This window comes from Emys orbicularis, chromosome 12 (genome assembly GCF_028017835.1).
Source record: "Emys orbicularis isolate rEmyOrb1 chromosome 12, rEmyOrb1.hap1, whole genome shotgun sequence".
NCBI classification, from domain to species: Eukaryota; Metazoa; Chordata; order Testudines; family Emydidae; genus Emys; species Emys orbicularis.
The window spans coordinates 54,993,477-55,011,885 of NC_088694.1; the positions used below are offsets into that span (position 1 = coordinate 54,993,477).

The 18,409-nt window shown below is 49.5% G+C and overlaps 2 gene segments (V, D, J or C); both read right to left on the minus strand.

The window, feature by feature from the left end:
* Positions 1-7,596: 7,596 nt before the first annotated feature.
* On the minus strand, positions 7,597-8,159 carry LOC135886440 (T cell receptor alpha variable 27-like). The segment is given in 2 exon segments: positions 7,597-7,892; positions 8,108-8,159. Coding segments are annotated over 2 exon segments (348 nt in total).
* A 4,239-nt stretch (positions 8,160-12,398) lies between these two features.
* LOC135886441 (immunoglobulin lambda variable 1-47-like) lies at positions 12,399-14,275 on the minus strand. The segment is given in 2 exon segments: positions 12,399-12,721; positions 14,260-14,275. Coding segments are annotated over 2 exon segments (339 nt in total).
* Between the last annotated feature and the right edge of the window lie 4,134 nt (positions 14,276-18,409).

Below are 18,409 nucleotides of genomic sequence, written 5' to 3' on the forward strand. Positions count from 1 at the left end.
CAGCAGATAAGAGAATGTGTGTGTGTGTGTGTGTGTGTGTGTGTGTGTGTGTGTGTGTGTGTGTGTGCGTGCACGTGTGTGTGTGTGAGAGAGAGAGAGAGGGAGTTTGTTGGGTGCAAGACTTTGAGAGAGTGCATTTGTGTTTGATCTGCATGTGACTGAGTTTGGGATGTGTGTGAGTGTGTGTGTCACTTTATGGTGTGTGAGTGAGAGAATTTGAAGGTTGTGTGTGAGTGATTGTGTGGGTGTTTGATGTATGTAAGAGCAACTTTGGTATATATCAACAGAGAGTCCTGTGGATCCATGTGACGAAGTGGGCATTCACCCATGAAAGCTTATGCTCCAATATATCTGTTAGTCTTAAAGGTGCCACAGGACTCTCTGTTGCTTTTTACAGATCCAGACTAACACGGCTACCCCTCTGATATTTGGGATATATGTTATTCTGGGTGTGCGTGACTTGTTTGTGCCTGTGAATTGTGAGTTCCCTTATGTAGAAATGTGTGTGTGTGTGTGTGTGTTTATGAGAGAGAGAGAAGAAAGAGAGTAACTTTGTGAATGTGTGTGACAGAAATTTTGTGTTTGTGTCTGTGTCCGTGAAACACAGAAGTAGTTATGTGTCTAAATGACATTTCAATGTCCAGGCTGAAATAAGGATGTGCCTTTATATTTGGTAGTAAAACAGTGGTGGAAAACTCCTGCACCATTTCTCATTAATTCCTGCACCTGTCAAAGTGAAACGCAGTGGCCACCAGATGGCAGCGCGTAACCACAAACTTGTTAGTTTGCTTTCAGAACAGGGTATGCCACATTTTTATTACATTTTCTTTTCAAATTAACCCAGCAGGGCCTGAGGCAGTTCTGTTACTTCGCTCTCGGTTTTAGGTGATGGGGAACCATCTACTTTCAATGCGGTTTGTAGTTCCTGTGACTTGAACATGCAGGCTGAGAGTCTGAAACTAGCCTAAGAGAAAAAGATGCCCGATCCCCATTAGATTAATGCAGATTGAGCATCCACATTTCCAAAGCAGCCTAAGGGAATTAGATGCCCAAATCCTATTGAATTTCAATGGAACTTGATCATCTAAATCCTCTAGGCCCTTTGAGAATGCCAGCCTCAGTATAAATCTGGGAGCTCTCTTTCCAGGACCAACTGAGCTCTTCTGACCATGCCCTGATGTTTGCCCCTGTGCAGAGCCCTAAGTTCCAGTTAAATCCAGAAGTGAGGGTTAGGTGTCCCTTGGGTTAAGTGTCAACCCAGGATGGAATTTCAACTGGGGGTTTTCAAAGGATCCTAGGGGAGTTAGATGCCCAGCAACCATTGGTTTTGAATAAACTCGGGGTCCCTAACTCCACAAGGACCCCATCCCAGACTTCGCCAGCCCCCAGTGAGATATTAATAGATTGATTGATGGATAGATCCTAAAGTGAGAAGAGACCTTTGTGATCATCTAGTCTGACCTCCTGCTTTAACACAGGCCAGAGATGGATACTCAGAGATACCTGCACCCAGACCATAGCTTGTGGCTGACCTAGAGGAGCGACACCCAGTCTTGATTTAAAGACGTCAAATGATGGAGAATCCATCGTGTCCCTGGGTCAGTTGTGTCAGTGTTTAATTACCCTCACTGTTAAAAATGTGCACTTTCTTTCTAGTCTAAATTTATCTCACTCCGACTTCCAGCCATGGGATCTTATTCTGCCTTTGTCTCATTCCATCTCCTCTTTGCCGCGAATTTCTGAGTACCATTGTGGTGCTGCCTTTTCCCAGAAATCAGGAAGAGGTTTTCATCTCCAGGAAGCCAGCTGTGACAGGTCTCACCCCACTTCATAGCCCTCTACCCCCACCCCCATCCCTTGCCTGCCCGTGCTCGCCTCCTAACTTCACCTGCAGGAGACAGTTTCTTACAGTAGCTGAGAGGTGTCAGGTTTTTGTTCAGGGCTCCTTAGGAATTTCAACACCGTGTCTCTACTGAAAGCGCAGAAGTATATGGCCGCGTCCCCCAACTCCAGAGCTGTGATCCTCAGACTGACGGAGCTTTTGAACTTCTCCAAATTAATAGAGAATCTCTCCCCGGCCTCATTCTTCTTTGCTCCTCCAGAATGTTGCCAAGAAAGGAAAATAAGGCTTTCCCCGGGGGGCTGTTTGTACCAATACAAATAATAGCTGCTAGCAGCAGTTTCATAAGTGCAGTCCAGGGAAACGGACTCTCGCTCCACCCCTGACACTGCCGGCTGGGTCCGAGTTACAGCATCTTCCATGCTGGAGCCTGGCACAAGGAGAGGGGGGGAAAGAGGTTAGTGGGAGGATCCTGTCACTGAGGGGAGTTCTTGGTTCTGGGATTTTTAAAGGAGCTGAAGGGATTTAATGGAATCATGGAAATGTAGAGCCCCCCATCCCCTTCCGAGGCCATGAGACCATCCCTGACGGGTGTTTGTCTAACCTGATCTTCAAACTGTCCGACAATGGGGGTTCCACAGCCTCCCTACTTAACGTGTCCAGAGCTTAACTCTCCTTATGGTTAGAAAGTTTTCCCTAACATCTTATCTCACTCTCCCTTCCTGAAAACTAAGCCACTTACTTCTTGTCCTGCCGTCTGTGGACATGAAGAACGACAGATCACCCTCCTCTTTATTTAGACTCACAGATTCCATTGAAATTCAATTCCAGTGGGATTTGAGCACCTAAATCTATGCCTGACAGCATCCCTTCTTGCAGAGGAGGAGGTGGAAGGTCTGTTTAATCTCTCAGCGCCAGTAATGACGCGGGTGGGGCGGGGGAGGCAGGTGGAGAATCTTTCAGAAATGGGATTTGGAATCTTACTCACTGAAAAGCAAAATCAACACAATGGCTGAGTCCCCGACCGTGGCCATCGCCTCAGCGTCTCGGCTTTTCTGCAGGGCGCTGCCGTTTTTCTCTCCAGCCAACCTGGGAGAGAGTCACGCAGGCGGCAGCTCTTGTCGTCCCCCTGCAGCCCTGGGCCGAGGGAGGAGAGAGAGCCGCTGTCTGAATGGCGAAGATTAGAAATCAGGCAGTGATGTCACAGCTGGAGGTGTGAGTGACTCCTGGGGCCAAGTATGAACCTCCCGTCCCCTGCCCTCAATACCTGCCCTGCGGCTGAGCCCATAGGTGCTGGAACTAAGGGTGCTGCCGCACCCCCTGGCAGGGCCGGCTCCAGGCACCAGGCAACCAAGCTGGTGCTTGGGGCGGCACCTGGAGGGGGGCGGCGCGGCGCTCGGGCCGCCGGGGAGAGCGGGGCCACAGCCGGGCTCGCCGCCCTCCCCCCGGCGCTCTGGCCGCCCTCCCCCCGGCTGCCTTGGGGAGACCGGCGAGGCCCTGCGCTCTGGCCGCCGCGGGGAGAGCCGAGCCCCAGCCGGGGCTCGCCGCCCTCTCGCCGCCCTGCCCCCGGCGCTCTGGCCGCTGGGGAGAGAGCCGAGCCCCAGCCGGGGCTCGCCGCCCTCTCGCCGCCCTGCCCCCGGCGCTCTGGCCGCCCAGGGGGAGAGCCGAGCCTGGGCCGGGGCTCGCCGCCCTGCCCCCGGCGCTCTGGCCGCCGGGGGGAGAGCGGAGCCCCCGCCAGGGCTCGCCACCCTCCCCCCCGGCCGCCGGGGGGAGAGTGGAGCCTCCGCCGGGGCTTGCCACCCTCCCCCCGGGGCTCCAGCCGCCCTCCCCCCGTGCCCTCCCCCCGGCCGCCGGGGGGAGAGCGGAGCCCCCGCCGGGGCTCACCGCCCTCCCCCCGGGGCTCCGGCCGCCCTCCCTCCCCCCCCCCCCCCCGCGGGGGGGGGGGCGGCCGGAGGCTTTTTTGCCTGGGGCGGCAAAAAAGCCAGAGCCGGCCCTGCCCCCTGGCTTGACGTGGTTTCCATTATATCCAGGTTTACAGTTTGGTTCAATGGTTCCCAGCACCCCACTGTGCACATTGTTCCAGCGCCCCTGGCTGAGCCCCCCACAGGCCTCACCACGTATGAGGGGGCTGGCAGGAGAACTGGACCATGGGAAACCGGTGACTGGAATAAACCGGTGCGCCCTGTCTATAGAGAGCAATGCTGCCTGTGCTGCAGCGCCCTCTGGAGGCCAACAGCCTGAACCGCAGATAGACCCAGGGCCAGCAGAAAACGTACCCATCATCTCTTTCCCAAGTGACCTGCTCGTTCCAAAAGCTGGGAACGTTTTTCCCTTTGCTGTCGGTGGATTTTTCCATTGCTGCAAACGCTGGATGATGCCATGTGGTCCAGAGAAGGGACTTTTCCCTGTAAAATTCCTCCAGGATTAACCTGTTATTTTTAATTTTTGTGGCCATAGGTTTTAAGGAGTGTTAAGCAGGAAAGAACAATACTAAGGACTCTCGGCCCTACAGCTGGTTACGTAAGTGAATGTAAACCCACAGTGATGCCAATAAAGTCACTGCATTTGATAAGCAGTGTGGTCTAGTGGATAGCCGGCTGGAGTGGGGTTCAGGACTGTTAGGTTCTATCCCCGGCTGTGTGACCTTGGGAAATCCCCTCCCTGTGACTCCCTTTTTCACTTTCTGCCTGTCTCTCTCTTTCCCATATGTCTTGTGAGCTCTTGGGATCTGGCCCATTGACTCCAGTGGAATGATGCTAATTTACACCAGCTGGGGATTTGGCCCATTGACTCCAGCTGAGCTATGATGCATTCACACCAACTGGGGACTTCTTTGCCTGTATCTCCCCCACCAAGCTGCTTTGCAGAGGATGGGGGTTTTTTACACGGAGCCCAGCTTGGTTCGCTGTGCCTCCGCCCCACAGAAGTAGGGGTCTGAGTCCCCCAGCTGGGACTCCGAGCTGGGCCGAGAGCTGCTTTTCAAATCCTCCAGGTGCTCGCCCATGAACTGCCCATCAGTGACTTTCTCCCTAGCACTGACAGTCACTGGGGGGGCAGCCCGCTCTGCTGGAGCTGCTGGTACCACTGGTAGGTTTGGTAAGCGCTGGTGTAAGTCCAGGTCACGGTGGAGATGTCTCCTTCCTGAACAACCAGTGACTCGGGTCTCTGAACCAATTGGGCCTCACAGCAGGAGACTGCAGGGAAATGAAATTACAGAGTGTTACAGCACCTAACAAATGTCTGTCTTTCCGCAGAAGCTGGGAATGGGCGACAGGGGATGGATCACTGGATGATTCCCTGATCTGTTCTTTCCCTCTAGGGCACCTGGCACTGGCCACTGTTGGAAGACAGGACACTGACCTTTGGTCTGGTCCAGTATGGCTGTTCTTATGTTGTTATGTCTCTCTCCATGTCTATCTGTGTATCTATTTACCTTTCTGTCCTTCCATGTGTATCATCTATTCATACATCAATCTGTTGTAAAACACACAGTTTCCAATAATAACTAGCGTCAGTTTCATAAGCGCAGTCCAAGGTCACAGACCCACCCTCCACGCCTGACACTGCCGGCTGGGTCTGCGTTACAGCATCTTCCATGCTGGAGCCTGTTACACGGAGAGGTTAGTCGTAGAATGTTGCCCCTGAATTATTTATGGAGAGCGTCCCTCATTGATTATCCTGATGATGACAATAATCTTCTTCATCGTCATCTTGGATCAGGCACTGACACTTATTTTTGATTTGCACAGCACCCACCCCTAGGTGGGAATCATGGGCTCTTTCTGATTATTAATTGGTAAATATATATTAATTGCTAATTGCTAATTATTAATGATTAATGATTTATTATCGTTATTATTATGCTATTATATACTATTATTATTTATTACTATTCCAACCCCACCATCAGGTTTACTCAGATGCCCAGTGATTTCCATTGAAACTTTTTACCCATAGGAAAAATGGCCCAAGGACTGGGCAGCATTGCGATATTTTCCCGTTACATAAGAACAGACATACTGGGTCAGACCAAAGGTCCATTTAGCCCAGTATCCTGCCTTCCAACAGTGGCCGATGTCAGGTGCTCCAGAGGGAATGAACAGAACAGGTAATTATCAAGTGATCCATCCCCTTCATCGAAAGTTTATCAAAGCTTCAGGCTGAAATTTTTCAAAGGCGCCTAAGAGAACTAGGTATCCAAACCCTCACTTTGAAAACCCCTGCCCAGTTCACCAAGACTCCCCAACCCTCACTTCTATTCTGGCTCTGAGTTAAGAAGATTCCAATTGTAGAGTCTCTATTTACCAAGTAATACCAAAGCGGTCACAGCCCACAGTAGGTTTTCTTCCTTTAGAATGAAAAGATTTTCCTCCTGCCCCAGTATCACACTTTCTCTCTTCTTCTGCACCACAAGTCTTGTTAGCTCTCAGGCTGCTGCATGGCCCTCGACATGACAACCGACGTGTCTGTGACAGCTCTGCTGCAAAAAAGCAAATAGTGTTTCCTGATTGATTGTAGATTGGCAGCAGAGCTAAACTTCCTGGCGGAGTTAACCACTGATTGAGTGACACCACCACCCCACTGACAGATTGCAATCAGAACTGGCTAAAACGGGGGCCCTCCCGCCTGAGCTCCTCAACCTGCTCCCTGCAGAACAGCGCCCCCTAGTGTTACATTGGGCTCAGCACTAGCTCTCAGGGAAGAGAGCCCCATAAAGAGCCCCCACCCTGCTGCCTGCAGCACAGCGCCCCCTAGCAGCCTGCTGGGGCACTGAGGTCAGTGCTGAGTCTTCCACACAATCCCATGAATTATCAGGTGTCCCATCCAAATCCGATGTAAAGACTTCAAGGGATGGAGAATCCCTCACACCCCCAGGCAGGTTGTTCCTATGGTTAACTACCCACACTGTTAAAAAACGTTTGCCTTATTTCTACTTGCTGGCCTTTGGTCACATAGCATATATGCAAACGAATTACACATTCAGAGCTCCTGTTGGTACCATTTATTATGTTTTGATATTATAGTAGCACCTGGAAATCCAATTGAGATCAGAGCCTTATTTTGCTGGGCAATGCACGGATATATAGAGACAGTCTCTGCTCTAAGAAATTTACAATCTAACTAGAAAAGACAGACAGAAAAAGTATTATTAGCCACCTCCATTATACAGATGGGGAACTGAAACCCAGGGAGATTAGGGTTGGATTTTTTCAAAGGTGCCTATGGGAGTTAAGCACCTAATTCCTATAAAATGCTCTGACAATCTTGGCTCTGGCCTCCTAAGTGGCCTTGCACGACTCGCTTCTTTGTACAGCGCCTAGCACCATCAGTCCCAATTTAGCAATAATAACAAAGTTTCAGCAGGGATTGGGCAGCGTCATAGGCTGGCCGGCCCTTTGCAGCAAGCTAGTTTCGGCTACCAGCTACTGATGAGCAGACAACATAAGGGCTCATTAGTGATCCCTGCTGGGTGTAATGGGGGTTAATTAGAAGGGCTGCCCCCCGACCCCCAGTTGTGGTGGTGAAGCAGGCAGAGCACTATTTAAATAGGGCGGGGCGCTCGTTAAAGGAGAGACGGTCCTGGAGAGAGGTGTGAGGGGAGCCCCCCTGTGGGACGCCCCCCCCCCCCCGCAGGGCTATAAACGCCTGTCCCCGTCTCCCCATGGGGCTCTGTCCCGCCCCGCGCGCCCCCAGCGCCGCGCAGCCCCTCTCGGGTCACCCCCAAAGTTATTGGGCAGGCTTCGCAGCGCCCTGTGTCACGGTGTCTCCACGGCGCAGAGGTAGCGGGCGGTGGCCCCCAGCCGGCAGCCGCGGATGTGCAGGGAGCTCCTCTTCTGCTCCGGATCGTGATCCGCAGTGAAATTCGGTTCTTGTGTCTCGCTCCCCTTGCCGTGCAGCATCAGCAGGAAAAGGGGCCGCTCCCCGGGAGCCTGCCGGTACCAGTGTAAACTTCGGATAGCGCTGGAGTAAGTGCAGGTCACGGTGCCATTCTGCCCCTCGGAGACATCCCGCCATTCCGGGCTCTGCTCCACAGAGAGCTGCCCGCTGGCCACTGGGAATAACGGAGACAAGGGGGAACCGAGTCAGACACTGCCCCGAGCCACCTGCCCCCGGGAACCGCGGGACAGGGTGGGAAGAGAGACAGGCTGTGGTGGGAGAGACCGACCGATCTCCCCATTTCACTCCCTTCTTCCCCACCACACAGTCAATGAAATCCAGCCCCAGCTCCCTGCCAGTAACCAGCGGGTCTGTCTCCCCAGCCCTTACCCCACACGTGCATTAGCTGGATCACCCAGGACAGCCCCCGCGGCCTCCCCATCCCTGCGCTCCCTGACAGCCCAGGGAGCTGGACGCTGCTGGGTTCTCCCCTGGGTCTGGCCCGTGTGTTGGGGTCTCCTCTGCTGGTGGGATCGGACACGTTCTTCTCCTCCCACGTGTGCCCAGCCAATCAGCGACCAGTCCCTTCTCTCCCGTCTCAGCCGTGTGCCACTAAGTAGAAAGAAGTTGCCCAAATGCCTTACTAAGGCTATTTAAAATCAAACACGTACACAGCCAATATTCATAACTTCGAATACAACAAGGACACATGCATACAAATAGGATGAATAGATTCAGTAGATCATAACCTTTACATAGATGTGTTACATGGCATATGTAGCATAAAACATATTCCAGTTATGCCATAGATACATTCATAAGCATATTTCCATAAAGCCTTATGGGGTGCACCATCACATGCGGACCTTCAGGAAGCAGTTCAAATTTTTGCAACCAAGAAGGCACAGAAAGCACCACTTTGCTTATTCAAACAGATAAAAATGCCAGTGTAAAGTTACATTCGCTGTTCAGGAGCTTGAAAGTTAAGTGTTACTTAAAATTTTTGAACCAGGCATTTTAAGCCGTTAATTCTCCTTTAATGGGGTAGGTAGCGGAGCAGTATCCTGAGAGGAGTAGAACAGGAAGAAGGCAGAATTGAGACCTTTCAAAGTTTTGGCCCAAGCAAGGGAGAATGGGGGTGTCATTTGAGCTCCCCGACTCAGGTGCCAAAATGTTGTGTGTTGGCCCTGGCTGTCAGTATATGCTGGGGTGGTTGGTTCAGATACTGGAGGTACCAGAAGAGATTCATGCTGCTAGACATGGTGGTGAAATTACACTGTAATAAAACATCGTTTCCCTCTGAAACTGTCACCTCCAGACAGGGGCTCCGCTCTCCCCTCGGCGGCCGGGGGGAGGGCACCAGGGGGGAGGGCGGCAAGCCCCGGCGGGGGCTCCGCTCTCCCCCCGGCGGCCAGAGCGCCGGGGGCAGGGCGGCGAGCCCCGGCCCGGGCTCGGCTCTCCCCCGGGCGGCCAGAGCGCCGGGGGCAGGGCGGCGAGAGGGCGGCGAGCCCTGGCTGGGGCTCGGCTCTCTCCCCAGCGGCCAGAGCGCCGGGGGCAGGGCGGCGAGAGGGCGGCGAGCCCCGGCTGGGGCTCGGCTCTCTCCCCAGCGGCCAGAGCGCCGGGGGCAGGGCGGCGAGAGGGTGGCGAGCCCCGGCTGGGGCTCGGCTCTCCCCCCGGCGGCCAGAGCGCAGGGGCTCGCCGGTCTCCCCCCGGCAGCCGGGGGGAGGGCGGCCAGAGCGCCGGGGGGAGGGCGGCGAGCCCGGCTGTGGCCCCGCTCTCCCCGGCGGCCCGAGCGCCGCGCCGCCCCCCTCCAGGTGCCGCCCCAAGCACCAGCTTGGTTGCCTGGTGCCTGGAGCCGGCCCTGCCTCCAGAGGAGACTGAAACACAGAATCACCTTGAACAAAGCCTGTAAAGGGAATAAAAGAACTTTCTTTTTCCTTTTCCTTTCTAGTATATGTCTGTAATTTCAAGAATAGTTTGTTTACAGACTGGTTACCTGTAGGAATGTATGGCTCCCAAATCGCCAGCTCACAGGTGCGGCACACTGCCCTGGAACTACGAGGCTGGAGCTGTTTACACCCCCGCGTCTGTGTTTGGGAAAACTTCTTGGCTGATTTGATCATCACCCTCGCAGCTGGTGTTCACGTGCACAAGAGATGGGTTTGTTATCTCATGTTGATGTACACTGCATGCCTTTTCTATGTGCAAGAATTTGACCACTGAGAAGTGTTGTAAACAGAGTAAGCACAGGAAATAAAAACCCCAGGAAAAGTTTTCCTGGGAGGCTTTTTGCTTGAGGCTTTTAAAGCTCTCTGGCTACCACAAACCTGGTGTTCTATTTCCTTTCCTGTGTCGTCACCACAGTTACCATTGTTGAACCAAGCTTTGTTTTGGAGGAGGACAAAGCTTTTCCCCAGAAATATTGGGTGAAATTTGTTCTCGTAAAAATAGTCTATATTGTTATTAAGTATTGTGTGCCCATGAGGAAGCTGGATACACAACTCTCTTAGAGTCTTTTGAAATCCTACCCTGTAATAATAGGAATTCTGTAGTTTTAAAGTAACATAAGTACTAAATTCAGTCAAAGTAAACATTTCTCATCTGAGTAAACCAGCAGAAGGTAGAGCGGTAAAGCCAAGTAGTAAAGCATTTTGCAGCATACATTTATCTTTTTTTTTTAGGAGTCTTTAGTTAATTATAAAATAATTCTTCCTTTAATTTGTTTAAATGTTAATTCCGGCTTAAAATGTTAGATCTGCTCTTTCTGAGGCCACCTCCTCTCTTCCACGCCTGTCCTATGGTGCTGAAGTCACAATCACAAGGGAACTTCTGTCAGTCAGTTTGACTCAGATATTGTTATAGAACGAAATATCTAATGTAATGTGAAACGTCACTATGTGTAAGTCAAGGGCGCCCACTAGTGGCTGTAAGAAACCATGCAAGAAAATATCAAAAGCCAGCAAGAAAGACAGTTCAGAGACCTTTCTGAGGCCAAAAAAGTCCTATTGTTAAATGGAATTTCTCATGCTGCTCCAGTTCAACCACAAAGTATGGGCTGCAAGTAGGAATCGTTGGGTGATATTCTCTTCCCGGTGTTATGAAGGAGATCAGACTACATGATCACAGTGCTCCCTTCTGCCCTTAAAATCTGTATGTTTGTCAATATGGCGCTTAGCTCAGGCAGAGAGAGACACCTTTCCGCTTTAAACTGAGATGATTCCTACCAGCCAGTGCTGATTGACGGGCTTCCGGGAAAAAGTTTGTTTGTAAAGAAGCTATCAACCTTCTTCTCCACATAGAACTTGCATGCTCTGAGCTCATGATCATGATTGATTATTGACACAACAGCCCCTGTCCCGGACTAGGACCCCATTATACTAGGCACTATCCATTAAACTCATTCTAAGAGTCCTGGTCTTAGGGCAAGACTTCATTACGCCAGGCGCTGTACAAACACAGAATTTAAAAAGGATCACTGCCCTAAAGACCTCTAAACTGTCTGGATGAATTATTGGTTTTGGGTAGGTAATTGTAATCATCATTACGTAAGTGCCTGCTGTGCAGTTAATTACCAGTGACCCTTGTTTAGGAAAGCATTATTAGTCACTCTGAGACTTAACCAGCGACTTAGATGAGTTCCTGGTTACAGGGCCAGAAGGGACTTTTAAGTGTTTGTGATGGGTTTCTTGTTATATCTCACTATAGCACTTAGGCACTCCAATGGGAAGCCAAGGAGAATTAGGCACCTAACCAGCCAATCACTCTGGAAAGTCCCACCAACGAGCAGAATTTTAGTGATATTTAGATGACTAAACACGTATATGGCAACCGTCTGCTCCTTAAAGTGCTTAAGCACCTTTAAAAATCTGACCATAGGTGCCTTTAAAAATTACACTAGTGGTTCTCAACTAGGGGTACGTAGAGGTCTTCCAGGGGCTACATCAACTCATCTAGACATTTGCCTAGTTTAAGAACAGGCTACATCAAAAGCACCAGCTAAGTCAGTACAAACTAAAGCTGCTTACAGACAAAATGAGGAAGAAAGCAGTTTTGCAGTAATAGTCTAGCTGTGGCACGCTTGTATTTTATGTCTGATTTTTTGTTTGTTGTTGTTGTTCACCAGTACTTTTTAAGTGAGGTAAAATCTGGGGAACACAAGACAATTCAGGCTCCTGAAAAGGGCACAATAGTTTGGAAAGGTGGCGAGCCACTGCACTGGGGGCAGATCTGAAAGGTATTTAGGCACCTAGTGAGATTTTTCCAAAGCACCCAGGTGTCTAACTCTCATTGATTTCAATGGGTGTTAGGCACCTTAGGTACTTTTGAAAATCCCAGGATGCACTTAAATACCGTCTTAAATTCCAGCCCTAGGTGCCTCTCTGCATCTTTAAGCAGCTAAAGCCTTTAAAATCTCGCCCCTAATCATTTGCCCAAGTCTGTGGGTGAAACAGAATTTAACCATATTCCTCATCCCGAAGTTTGCTTGTGAGCGAGCAGGATATGGGGCTGGGACAGCCCATGTCTGTAATTTCCTGTCACCCAGAGCAGAGCTGTATCTGTACCTGTGACTGGGGGGAGACTGCGGGGCTTCGGGGACGCCCGTCTCTGGTCTCTCTCCAAGGCAGGGCGGGTGAATGGGAAGGAAGGGAGGGTTTTTGTACAGCTCTGCTCCGTGGCTCTGTCACTGTGCCCGTTGCAAGGCGCAGAGATACACCGCGGTGTCTGCCAGCTCCAGGGCTGTGATGTTCAGGATTGTAGCGCTGCCCTCAGCCTGGGAAGAAAACCTCTCCTGGGCGAAATACGCATTTTCGCTGTCAGACGCGTACAGCTTTGTCCCCCTCCGCAGAATGTACTGCGGAGCTCGGTTAGGAGACTGACGGTACCAATAGAGATAGACGCCGCTAGAATCGGTGGTATTGTAGGAACAGCTGAATGTCACCGAGCCTCCTTCCACTCCAGACACGTGGGGTTCCTTGGACTGGACCGAATCACAGAGCGCAGCACCTGCGACAAGACATAAATAAACACAATATAAGATCAGTTCCATACAAGCTGAGTGCCCAACCGAGAGAGAGAAAGAGACCGTGGAAGGGGAGGAATAAAACTAGGTATGTAGATAGGAAGACTGAAAGGGAAGGGGCGCTGCGAAGAAACGAAGACAGCTGGTGGGTTGGTTCTGGTTTTGAGAGGAGAAAGAAAGGGTTTAATTAGCAGTGAGCCAGGCTCCATGAACAAAGCTGACAGCTCCATTACCTGGACATAGAGTGAGTATAAAAAGGGTTAGAACAAAACGCATGGCCTTTGTTTAGCGGACTTTGCTCTTAGAGTCACAAAGAGGCGGTGAAAACACAATAGCGAAGCAAGGGGATTGTTGGCTGAATGTTATAAACCGACCCACGTGCCTCCCTGAAAAACCGAGTGGAAACTAGGGGAGGGGAGTGGTGTTTGCTAATGATTTCTATGGGAAACCGTCTCTGTTTGGTGGCTCTTCCGCCCTCTGAACCTTTCAAAAAAGGTTTGTTTGTAGCTTATAATGATCCTATGTAGAAACTGGTTTCCATTTTAAAGTAAAGTATCAGGAAAGGAAAGGAAAGGAAAGGAAAGGAAAGGAAAGGAAAGGAAAGGAAAGGAAAGTTGTTTCCATAAAACCATACGGTTTTGTGGTTCAGATAATCTAGTTTCTTTTTAAATAATTACATGGGATTTTCAAAAGGTGGTTAGGAAACTGGGTGCCTAATTCCCTAGGCTTCTTTGGAAAACCCAGCCTGTTATAGCAGGACTGCTGTAGCTCTTAAGAAACACAATAAATTCAATAAAAATGAACACAAGCAGAAGGCAGGTCCTTAGAGCAAGGAAGAAGGCCATTTTGCAGCTTCAAATTCTCCTCCTTTTTACTAGGCTCTTTATGGAGTTATTAGTTTTTTTCTCTCCTGATTTGTGCATTAAAAGAATGTGTCTGCTGTAAAAGTGCCCTCTCTGTGACTTCCCCCTCTTTATGACTTTAGAGTTGCGAAAGAAATGTTAAGTATCATAAGCATTCACCCACGAAAGCTTATGCTCCAATACTTCTGTTCGTCTTAAAGGTGCCACAGGACCCTCTGTTGCTTTTTGAAAGAAATGTTGTCCAGGGAGTTGCCTGATTCAATTACACCTTAAATAAATAAAATACACTGTAAAATATAATTACCAGAAAGTCAGGAACGCCCCCTAGTGGACATAATAAATTATGCAAGCAAATTTGAAAAACGAACAAGAAAACATAAGAATTATCTGGTATGGCCAATGGCCCATGAAGCCCAGTATCCTGTAGCCAATGCCAGGTTCTTCACAGGGAATGACCAGAACAGGGCAATTATCAAGTGATCCGTCCCCTGTCGTTCAAACCTAGAATCTGACAGTCAGAGATTTAGGGGCACCAAGAGCATGGGGTTGCATCCTTGAACATCTTGTCTAGTACCCATGGATGGACCTATCCTCCAGAAACCATTCAGCTTTTTCTCTGGAGTGGGGGGAAAGGATTATTTTCGCACGGAATTTCTCACGATTCTCTAGGTCCATCATAAGTTATGGGTCTGGTGCGGGAGTCCTTGGGAGACATTCTCTAGCCCTTGTTATACAAGGGATCAAACTTAAAAATCTGTGTATCTCTGTGTTACTTATCTCCAGAAGAGATTATTTCAAAGACTATTCCTACAAGCCATTCCTTAGTTACAAGAGTTTTGGGAAAATGTTTTGTTGCTTCTTAAGAAAAAAAAATCTTCCTAGACTTCTCCATTTAATACCTGCTTAGTGGCTTGTTTTAGTGGTTGTAACTCTGCCAGTCCCAAGCTTGACTGAAAAAGCAGGAGAGTTGACATCCGGCTAGCAGCCGGTCATAAAACTTTGCCAAATGAATCCACGAGATGAGCATCCTCTTTATGCCCTATATATAGGCTTGGGAGGATTAGATTTCTAGCAGTAAAAGTCAATAAATGGGGATTTCAACACACACACACACACACACACACACAAATATTTCCACTGATAATCCTTTGCCTAGCTGTAAAACTCAGTTAAGAACAATACTGGAAACTTATTGGAGTTTGATTTAAGTTTGTTTACTTTGACATATGAAATGTCCACATCATGTCTTAATGGTCACATAGTTTTGACTTTTTGGATCTCCGAGTCTTTTGTCATTAAGTAATTGTGTAAAACGCCCAAGTTCTGCGATTAGTGAGGGGCATGAGGAGGAGGACGCAAGTCCCTGTGGGTAAGTCTAGCCTCAGCTGACATCCCATTCTTCTGAGTGCTGCACAGATACTGACAGAGACAGACCCCTCTGCGTTTAAACATTTGGGCTGGGATTTAAGAGCCGTGAGGAAGGCAGAAAGGCATCGATGCATCGACATGTATTTATGGATATATATATAATGTATCAGCGAGATGTTGACAGGGAGGACAGCACCTGTCTGTCTGAGCTGTGGATCAGAGCTGCATCCCTCCCTGGGGGCGAATGCTGGGTCATGGGGACGCTCTGTCTGGTCCCTCGTCCACGCCGAGCCCCTGAAGGTGAAGGGAAGGGGAGGGTTTTTGTGCAGCTCTGCTGTGAGGCTCTGTCACTGTGCCCGCTGCAGGGCGCAGTAATACACCGCTGTGTCTGCCAGCTCCAGGGCGGCGATGCTCAGAGCTGTGGAGCTGTCACCAGCCTGGGAAGAAAACCTCTCCTGGGCGAAGTCTGCGGTATCACTGCCAGATCTGGCTCCCTTCGTTCCTCTCCGCAGGATGTACTGCGGGGCTCGGTTCGGGGACTGACGGTACCAGTAGAGATAGACACCAGCAGTGTAACTAGACTCATAAGAACAGCTGAGGGTCACGGAGCCGCCTTCAGCTCCAGACATCTGGGGTTCCCTGGGCTGGACCGACTCACCCAGCACAGCACCTGCAACAAGAAATGGAGAGAGAAAATGCAGCAGTTGTGTGCAGTCTGAGTGCTCACTTCTATACCTTAGCTAGAATGAGAGAGAGGAGTATGGGGACAGAGAGAGAGAGAGACACACACACACTGCAAAGGCGGAGGTGTGTGTGTGTTAAAAAGAGAAAGAGAGAGAGATTCGGGAGTAATCAGCGTAACTCGACGACCAGCTACCTGGATATAGAGTGAAAATAAAAAGGCCGAACATTAAACGTTTGCTCATTGTGTTAAGCAGAGCGGCTCAGGTTTCAATTCTACCCTGAACCCTTCAGCCTTGAAGAGACAGCGTCCTGCCTGAATGTGTTAATCTCGCCGCATTTCTTCAGCCACTGGCCTACTAAGGGCGTATGTGGAAGTGAGATCCCTCCCTAACCCACAGGAAACGAGGAGAGGTTGGTTCCGTTTGTGAACGGCTTTCTCAGACCTTCTTTAACGTGTCTTGATTTGCTGATAAGTGCGACTCTCTTTGCAGGTGTTTACATTAAGTAGGAAACACAGTGATTTGTGGTACATAGAGTAAATTATATGACGGAGAAATCTAGGACCCCACCTCCCTACAACCAGTTTCTCAAGGATTCTTGTTCGCCGGTGCACAATGAGTGTGGAGTCCCACGGTGTTTTTTTTTTTTTTTTTCTAAAAGAATTTGGCTTCAGTGTTTCTGAAATATCGGATATTTCAAAATTTCACTGAAGCGAAATTATTTTAGAAATATATCATTATGTATATTTAATATCTGCAAATATCACATTTAAATATTCAAGTTGAATACTTCGCAAAAGACCCCCTGGAGGATAAGTTATACCCGAGTCGCGCATGGAGCTCATTCAGGGAAAGTCGGGGGTAATGCACACAGACTTCGAAGGATTCCCTGAATATCCGAGTATTGAGCTTTGCGGGATCAGACTGGGAAAGGAATTCCCGTTCTGAGAGTTCTTTACTGAGAACCGGACACCTACCTGTGAGCTGTAAACTTTTAGGGCTGTTAAAACAGTGGGGTCTGTTTTCAACTGAGATTAGGCAGAGAGGTGGGTGGCAGAGGGAAATAATAGTGCAACATTTTGCTGTTCATTAAAATATTTCAAAGGGCTTCAGTCTTGCTGAGAAAATGTTCCATTTTCATTTGTTTGGGGCTTTTGTCTGTGCTTTTGTTTGGATTGCGTTGCGTTGAATTCGACTGGGTTGGGTTTCTTTGAGTTTGTTTGTTTTTTCGGGGAGGGGGGGCGTTGGAATGGATTGAGTTGAACTGAGTTTCCATGGGTTTGGATTCGGTTGGTTTGGGCTGTAATCACCCGAGCTGGATTTGGGATTGAATTTCATTGAATTGAGTTCGGTTGCACTGCTTTGGGTTTGGCTTGCTTGGATTGTGTTGGGATGGTTCAGCGGGATATAGGGTTTAGCCAGGTTGGCTTGATTTGAGTAGAGTTGGCTTGGATTAAACTGGGCTCAGCTGTATTGGATTTCATGGGGGGAGGGGGAGTGAATGCACGGCCACGCATCTTGTTGGTGATGTAAACACGTTTTAGCACAGGGATCGGCAACCTTTGGCACCGGGCTTGTCACGGTAATCACCCTGGTGGCCCGGTTTGTTTACCTTTCGCGTGGGCAGGTTCGGTCGATCGCCGCTCCCACTGGCCGCGGTTCGCTGCTCCAAGCCAATGGGGGCTGCGGGAAGCGGTGCAGGCCGAGGGATGTGCTGGCCGCCGCTTCCCGCAGCTCCCATTGGCCTGGAGCAACGAACCGCGGCCAGTGGGAGCTGCGATCCGCCGAACCTGCAGACGAGCTGCGTGTCAAAGGTTGCCGACCCCTGTTTTAGCCTATCGGTTACACGTTTATAGATAGAGTTCTCTTCTTCCCTAGAAGTGCCAGACTTGTTTTGATAAACGTGTTGCCTGATATATGTCATAACTCTGGGGGATGGCTCCTGAATATAGCTTTCATTCATCTGAAATTATAGTAGTGACAAAATATTATGAAAAGTTAAACTAAATTAGTAACCCTTGTTCTAACATTTTCCATTTATGACTTACAGTCTTTTCAATAAGAAATGTATTTTAATCCAAAGAATCTTCATTAATAATAAAAAACAGAGGAATATACAGTAGGGCCAAGTGCAGGAACTAAATTTTCTTTTAGAGAAGATTAATAGAATATCAGGGGGGAAACAGTTTCTTTTAAAGAACAGATTAGACAAACATCTGTCCAGGATAATCCATGTACATTTGGTCCTGCCTCATCACAGGGGGCTGGAGTAGATGCCTTTCGATGTCCCTTCCAGCCCCGTGTTTATGATTCTATCATGTTTCCCTAAGCAACTTTTTGTACGAGCGGAGATGCACTTCTCCCCCACTGTGGGTCTCAGAGCACAGTAATACACAGCGCTCTCCTGGTGAGAAACAGCCTCAGTCTTGAAGGGAACCGTGTAATTACCCATGTACAAAGATGCTGAGAATTTTCCCTGGACAAGCGTCTGATCCGGAGCATCCAACTTCGTTTTAGTCAGTATATGCTGGGGAGGCTGGTTCGGATACTGCCGGTACCAAAACAGATACGGGTTTGGGTGAGCGGTGGTGAAGTTACAGTGTAAAGTTACACTTTGTCCCTCTGAGACTCTCACTTCTGGAGGAGACTGGTCCACGGAGTCACTTTCTGCAAGACCTGTGGGGGGAAGAAAAGCTTTAAACATCGATCTGTGTGTGGCTGGAACTTTTAAACTCCGTGGTACTTGGATCCTTCACTC